This window comes from Phaethon lepturus, unplaced genomic scaffold, assembly GCF_000687285.1.
Source record: "Phaethon lepturus isolate BGI_N335 unplaced genomic scaffold, ASM68728v1 scaffold15707, whole genome shotgun sequence".
NCBI classification, from domain to species: Eukaryota; Metazoa; Chordata; class Aves; order Phaethontiformes; family Phaethontidae; genus Phaethon; species Phaethon lepturus.
The window spans coordinates 66,104-74,507 of NW_010551290.1; the positions used below are offsets into that span (position 1 = coordinate 66,104).

General features: G+C 37.5%; 1 protein-coding gene across 1 annotated transcript in view; it reads right to left on the reverse strand.

Moving 5' to 3' along the window:
* TPK1 (thiamin pyrophosphokinase 1) overlaps positions 1 to 2,866 on the reverse strand; it is a 64,581-nt gene extending 61,715 nt beyond the window's left edge. The window contains exon 1 of the mRNA XM_010290862.1: positions 2,701 to 2,866. Within this exon, the coding sequence (XP_010289164.1) occupies positions 2,701 to 2,866 (166 nt within the window). The remainder of the gene's footprint in view (positions 1 to 2,700) is intronic.
* Between the last annotated feature and the right edge of the window lie 5,538 nt (positions 2,867 to 8,404).

Consider the following 8,404-nt stretch of genomic DNA (forward strand, 5'->3'; position numbering starts at 1 on the left):
GTATCCCTTTGGGAGTGGAAAGAATAAGTTTATAATGTGTTCTGAATGTGTGCTGCACAATAGCAAGTATGGATAAAAAATATTTTCTCTAATCAATTTTCCACTTTCTTCTCCAAGTTCTTTCACCCATAAGATGAGAACTAAAATAAATGAAAGTTCTGTTTGTGCCAAGTGCTAGCAAATAACTAAGATAAGCAAGCATAAAAGCATGCATAAATGTTGCATCTTCACACAGACACACAAAAAATACTGAATTCTGCAATATTAAAATATTCAATATCATTATTTCTCTGCTGGCAGAGTAGTTTACAGATTTGAGGTTTATCTAATTCAGCCACTGAAATGAGACCTCTGGTAGCCTACTCTCAACCCCAACACAGCTTCTGTCTTAGGTATTTATCCCTGCCTTTTTCCATTCAGAGGCTATGAAGTCTCTTGACAGAACCTGTAGACACAGATAATATTTGACTACCCCTTGAAGGTTTTACAAATTTTAATCAGCAGAGTAATTTAGATATGCTCAGACAGACATTAGTATTAAACATTAAAAACCTTGATGCAAAGCCAGCTCCTTCTTGCAATGCAGTGTTATTTGCATTTTGAGTTGCTGGAAATTATTGTTTGCAAAAGTGAGGGCTCTCCTCTCACCTAACACATCGTTTTTGACTGTTCAGACAGAACTAAAATTCTGGAATTAATTTATCACCCAGACACTTAAAACAAATATTTTGAGGACTCAAAAATTACTTTTAAAAAATCAACTTTTAAAAAATCAACTTGTTTGGTCATATTCTATTAATTAAAAAACAAACTGGAGAAAAGGGTCTTTCATGTCATGTTCGCCTTAAAAATGCTATTTCTTTCATGAAAATAATTTATAACCAAACCATTTTATCCATTGAGGTTTATGAAGGTGTGTGCCACTAACAAATGAACAGGGAAAGCTCTGCCACTGCCAGCCATCAGCAGCAATGCTGACATCCATGTCATACTTCGGTATTTTCTCATTCCCTTTTCTTCCCAGGTGAGCCTTTGCTTCTTCACCACAATCTACTGGAGGACTAACATTTTTTAAAGTAACTGCAAAACCACAGGCAGCACAGAAGTTGTGAACACAATGAAAGCTAATATCAAACTTAAGTTATCTGAATGCAAGGCTTATTTATTAGGGAAGAAACCCAACCAAGGCACAACTAATCACGTGCTGTATCTGAGATATTGGTTTCCCTTTTGGGGGATGCAGCTACACTTTAATTTGTTTTATCAGTGTCATCTGAACAATTACCTGATTCAAAGTCTGTATTTGGATGAGTAAAGGTTAGCTCTAGTTACCTGGGCACAAGAGCAATTTCAGGTTGTAATGACCTTGGCAGCTCACATAGATTGAACATCTTCAAGGAAGACCAGATCATTTTTGTTCTTATATATCTGTGATGATAATGCAGAGAAATAAATGAAGGAACTATGACCTGTGACAAACATGAATACTGAGACTGAAAGTGTAGCCTGTAATGGGGTGCAGTAGACACAAAACTAAGGAAAACAGTGTAAAGGTCTGAGGTTTCCTCTTGGAAACAGACAGCAACAAGGACTGGGAGAAGCAGAGATGGTGGTGTCATGTTAACATGAAGCAAGTAGAAAACAGTCACTTAAATACTTTTTTATCTCCCAGAAAAAGAAAAAAAAAGGACTGAATTAAGTGTAATAAAAAACCCCATAGGTCCACATCAGCTCTTAAAATCACTAGTCAGACAAGTCACCTGACAAGTCTCTCACATCTTGAAATTAATGCCATATTTATATCTTTTATCGTTAGTGACCTACTAATGCCTATCACCTCCTTAACTGCACGTGCTCAATACCCCAGTGGAACAAGACACTCCCTAGACTAGCACACCTGCTGCTGGCTGGCACAGTGGGTCAACCTCAGATTAATTACTAGTCAATGAGGGCACTGCACTGCAAACTGTGAGCACCACGTGCCTTTTCTACATGCGATGGTTCTAAGGTCTGGCCATGTAAATCAGACTGCAAGATTTACCAAAAAAGTATCTCAATTATTGCTTTTCTTCCCTTAAGTTTTAATGAACCTTTATCTAAGATATCCCATTATTTTCCTGAGTAAATACATCCTGAATGACCCAGTGTGGGAGGAGGGGGCAGGAGGATAAAGATGGTTTCAGGTTTTTTTGGTCAAGATAAATGTCCCTGTTGTAGATCAAATGCACCTTTTCCCACTTCAAAATAAGAAGAAGATCTACACATTCAGAGTCGACAAATAGACAATATACATGAAGTGGTTCAGGGGAAGTGATGTAGCTTTAATAATCTGTATCACATTATTATTTGTCTGTTGTAACTTTATAGCTTATAACCAGGAGTTTAGGGACTCACAGCTTCCCCTCCCTGGAGGGCAATGTATCAAGATGGTAATGTATCATGACCTCAACAAATGTTCTATTTAACCAGCACAATGACTCCCAAATGGAAAACGCATTTTGGCCTGTGATATCTCAGGTTTAAATACATTTCTCTCTTTTTTTTTTTTTTAAACTTCATTTCTAGAAAAAAATGGCCTGGCAGGGATTCAATGCCTTGTTCCACCTTCAAACACACAAGAACCTTCAGCACTGGTGAGGCTGGTGTAAATGTGTGGTTAGGATAATGTCAAACCCACCGTCCCGGAGGTGTCTGACTTACTGAGGTTCCACTTGAGGCCCGTCGTGGTCACGCTCTCGCAGGAGTTCCCGATGGGGATGAGGCCACACCAGTCACCTTCCAGTCCCGTGTCCACATGCAGCTTGTGCTTGCCCTGCAAGACAGAAGGGCCTCTGGAGTCAGGGCTCGCCAGGGACCCAAACGGCATTTGCCAACAGACCTTGCAAATAAAACAGAAAGCACTTAGAAGGAGACAGTTCCAGAATTTCCCCCAAAGGCTCAGGAATATTTGGCTGTAGGAATTCAGGTCATTGATGTTCACAGAGGGAGGAGAGACATATGCTTAGGTTCCAGACCTCAGGGCTTTCAAAGGTTTGTTTCTGGGGTTTTCGAAGCAGAATCTGGCTTTGCTTATTTTTCACTGGCATTTTTTGAAGAGGCACTTCTGTCAAAGCTAGGCTCTTTACTCTGGTGAAATGAAGGCATCCTGACCCATTCATTCATTTTTTCTTCACCTAAACAGCTGTGTTTCACTTCCTAAACAATGCCAGCCAAAGCACCACTGAAACTCCTACATTATTTTGACAACATCTGGAAAATTTCATGTACTTCTCCAGGCATGTACTCTTCCCAGAAGGAAGAATACGTCCAGAAATTTAACTAGGTGCTAGAGAATTTAACCTAGGTATTTAGAGTAACATGCTTACATTAACTAAGAACAACAAAGTGAAATTAAACGACTTTTTTTTGTACATCTAAGATAAATTCATCTTGCAACTATCAAATTCATGGGATGCGGGAGAAGCAGCAGCTATTAATGATGATGGATTTGTGACCAAGCTCTTAATTAGTACTTATAGACCCTGTGTGAACATCTTGCCAGGCATCAGCATATGAACAGCTGCAAGGAAGAGTAGATAGTGGAAATCTTTTACACAACGACAAAAAAAGAAAAAGCTGAATGTTAGAGTTCATCCACAATTTGCATTCTAAGAAACAAAGTGTTTATTAAAACTGGCTACAAGAAAACAGCAAATGCAAAACAGCAACAAGAACAGTGGAGAAATCATCCTCTGGTCCCTTCTACACAGGTAATTTATTCTTTCAAATAAACATGGGCTTCATCTGGGGGAAGGTTAGGCTTCTCTGAAACAGGTTTCTTTGGGGTTTTATTTTCTTCCCTTGTGGATACACAGTCAACAAACCCTTGAACACGTCTTATACACAAAAATTCTTCATCACTATAAATAAAATCAGATATGCCTATTTATTAATCTACCAAAATAAAAGAACCATCTGAAACCCAATAAGTATTAAATGAATACTTTGTTAAGCAAGAAACCAAGGTTTTATACCAAAAGAAAAAAGAACAGTTGAACCATAAATCTCAGGTAAATGTTGTAAGCAGCAAAAAACCACTTTCTCACAAATTTAGTTTTGGGGAATGTATTTAAGCTTTTTTCTTACGTCCTGTCCTCTGATATGCTCATTCCAAATGCCTTTGCAAATATAAGGTCACTAGTTAGAAAGTCAAAACTGGAGAGGAAGTATCTTGTTGCTGAGATGTCGATGTCTGAGGCATTCAACAGCTTATCCTGTTAATGCCAAATGCATTATGAAGAAACAACTTCAATACATGTCATGCTCTCAGTTAACAAATGAACCTTGGAAAAGCTGTCAATTAGGGAATATCAGATTGCATAGCTTAAGCCTGTTTGATTGTTTGCAGAGCAACAAGAAAACCAATCCAATATCATCTATCTTCTCAGGGTGTCCAGCTTCACGTGGTGATGAGCCATGTATTTCTGTAGTGGTTGTGAAGGCTTGCCTGCCAAAATCAGAGGTGTAACAAATTCAGGCTTGATAACCTTTTAGCTATGCAATATGCCATGCTACTTCTCTCTCACAGTACAGAGGGAGGAGGAAAGGGAGAGGAGAGGTGTAAGTACAAGCTCTCTCGTTATGTGATCACAGATATTGTCTATAAAGAGGTTTATGATGAAGGAGAGAATGAAGGGGTGGGACTGTCCCCAGTGAATGTACGTGCTGCTGCTCAGAGCTATTCTAGGAGAGTAGCAAACTCACTACATTTATCAATTAGTTAAGGAATATGAAAAAGAGAGGTAAAAGTAACTGGCCCAACAGAGAACTGATTAAGTCCTGTATTCTCAAAAACTGTCTACCTACTATTAGGTTTGCATTTCCTAGTTTATGACATTCTGGCCCAGCTTACAGAAAAGGATTCAATTCAATAAGACATTTATGCAGAAATCTGTCTTTCTATTCTCATGGAATAAATCTTTAAAACAAAAGAAGTCATTACCAGAGGCTCGCCAGTATCTAGGATTTTATCAGGAGTCTTTCACTATCTGATGCTTCCCTAAAAATCCCAGTTCACACATCCCAGTGATTATGTGAGAATCTTGACTTTCTTCCCTAAAATGACATTTTCTAGCCCTCAGTTAAGAGAAATTTCAAACTAGAAGCCCAAAGGGCTAAACCCAAGACAGCAAGTAAAGAGGAACTAAAATATAAAAATGCAAATTATTTTTTAAAAAAACCTCTCAACTGTTAAGCCAAACTCAAGGCTTAGAGATTGGTTCAATAATATTACACAAGACATTTTAAAAAACTGTTCTTTAAATACATCAGTAAGGGTTCTTAATATTACTGGGGACAATGGGGATAGAAAAGGGAAGTGGTCATAACAGGGAAAAAAAAAAAAACAAAATGCCCCAAATGACCTGCTTATTTTTGCCGAAAAAGATTAATCAGCCAATGTACAGTACAGTAAGGCTCTAAAGTCAAAACACTGCAAGTCTGTCACAGGGGAAATTAGGTGTCCGAGCTTATCTTCAAGTTTTCGAACACAGATCTTTCAACCAAGCAAGATGTAATTGCTATTTGCAGGAGGAAGGGAGGATCAGAGCTTGTAATTTGCAAATACAAGTAATAATTTGTTCTATTTAAATCTCTGTGATTAAAGGAACAATTATATAGTGGCATTTAAAATATGAAACTGTTTTCATTTTCTGTAGAACTCAAAGGTCCAAAATTAGGATTAAAAAGAAAACTAAAGTTTGACTAAATAAACCCCTCCTTCTTAATTTTTTTTTGCCTCTGTAGGAGGTAACTGAAATATTTTCATATTTGACTTAAGAATCAAATATTACCATGTTTGAATGATGTTGGTGATAAAATAATGGCAAAGAATACAGCTGCATTGATTTTTATGTTATTAAGTCAGTTTTGAAAAACATTGATCAATCTTCAGCATTGATTTTTTTTCTTCATTTTGTCTCTGATGCTGGGAAATAAGATCAATTTCTAAGTTCAGCAGTAAGAAGAAAATGTCAGAAGATGTCTTTAAGAATGCTTCATCCATATAGGTTAAACTTTTCCTTTTGATTCTGATATCTTGTGTTATAAGAAAGCATTTATGCAGTAGTGGTTAAATATAACCCCACTCCAACACTGTTGTTGCCAAGGAAAAAGACCTAAAGACGTAGCTGTTCTCTGTCACATCTCCTAATGCCAATGAATAGAAATCTGATTTCCAGGAACTCAATAGACCTAACCCTAACCAAGGTTGTAAGGTGCTAAAAACTTTAGTAAAAACCGTGCATGCTGAAAAGCATGTGAACAGTATCAAGATAAAAGCAGATAGCTTCTATGCACGTACCCATACCCCATGGGCACTTCATAAAAGTACAGAGAAAATTACTTCTCCAAGTGCTTTCCAGACCAACTTGAATAAATGTATTGCAATAAATGTATACTCCAAAATAGATAGCAAGCTACAAAATGTTATGAAAGAGTGAGACAATGGGGACTGATCTTCAGTACTGCATTCTGAAGGGACCTGAAGGAGGGAAACCTGGAACCTGGCTGGTCGAAACTGGACACAGAGGAGAGTCATGAAGCCAGTTAACAAGACACTAGGGAAGACTAAGTAATTAAAATTCAGCTTTAAAAAACGAATGAAAAAAACCCCCAGATTTTGGGAACCGCTGAAGGACTAGGACATGTGAAAGGTAGTGGGGAAGGAAAAGGAACAAGTTACAGGATTAGAGGACAAAGCAACCCTTATTCTAATTTTCAGGCTGCCCTGAGAGTTCGTCCAGTATAAAAAGATCTACTGAATAACTTAACTCATAGAAGTCACTGATTTTCTAAATGGTATACTGTCACCTGTGCTTGGTGTGAGATTTGGGACTACAGAAAAACAAGATTTCTTGAGATTTGCCCAACTGCCCTATGATATCTCCTCCACTAGGTAGATCTTGTTTTCCATAACCTTTTGATAAAACCTCTTTTTACATCAGCTTTATTTCAATGATTACTCCATAGATGGCAGCACACACTTGAAAACAACAGCAGCAGCAAAAAACTAAATACAGATGTCATAGTGTTACCCAGGGAAAAGGCAAAACCCACAATCTGTTTTAGTACATAAACATCTGGGTGCAGAAAATGGTATCCAGATAAAAGGTTCAGGGAATGGGTGGAAATCAACACGATCACCAAAGACTGCAGCAGAGAGAAGGAGGACAGGAACAAAGATGAAACTAAGCTGAGAACATTCATATTAAAATCAAGTATCATGATTGGCAATAAAGTAAAAACAAAGTTCCAGAAATATTTCTACTAATCATCAGTTGTGTAAGAGCTTGACTTAACAATAATAAAAGCTTTTAGGCTGAGATTCTGAGCACGATAAATACAGCCAATTTTTCTAAAAGGACGTATTTAATAAGATCTATTTTGTTATATCCCTAAAAGATCATCAATTGTCTTTTCAAACAAATATACATAGTGACAAGTTGCTGCTACATGAATGTTATTCACAGAACGTTATTTGAGACAACCAGGCTTTTTGTTGCTGTTGAAAATAGAAGTATCCACAGTTCCAGTGAAAACTCAGAAGTCTAAAAGCTTTTGTATATCATATCAATGACTACTTAAACTCATACGGAAAACCCAGCAAATTTATTGTACTTCAAAATAGTATTAAAAAATGTTGGACCCAATCCTGCCAATTGTTACTATCAAATGTTATCAGTGCTGCCATACTGACTTCAGTATATCAGTTATTTGCGGTTCAGAGCCCCACCAAGCCTACCTTTCAAGAGGAGCACTTCATAAAATGATGACTCTATAGTGAATAAAATCCCAAGCAATAGAGAGAGAATAAATTATAATCATTATTTGACCAAATTAATGAACACATCTGCTCCAAACCAATTTATGACAAAGGTATAGAAAAAAATCCCCGTGGAGGTAGAAGTGCCACTAAAAACAAAAAGAATTACTATACCCTGAGGTTATACATTTAAGTGGTTGCTACTGTATATCTAACGTACAAATTATCCACAAAGAGCAAATGATCCCAGAGTTTCACACATTAGCACATGAACTTTTTCTGTAGGCCTAGTAAAACCCTCCTGAGGGTACACTTATCATGTAACACTGATGACATGTTTTACTGAGCACAGTAAGAGCATCCCCTGTTTGCCCATCACCTGTTGTAGCATGAGGAAGTAAAACAACTCCCCATCTTCTGCAGTCAAGCTTATATGACTGACAAGAAAACAGCAATCATAGGTGCAAAAAATGAGAAAGTGTATTTCTCTCTGGAGACTACAAGAGTTAAAACTGCTAGCAGTGTAGCCACTGCTAACATGCACATTAATCACAGAATCACCGAATCACTATGGTTGGAAAGGACCGTCAAGATCATCAAGTT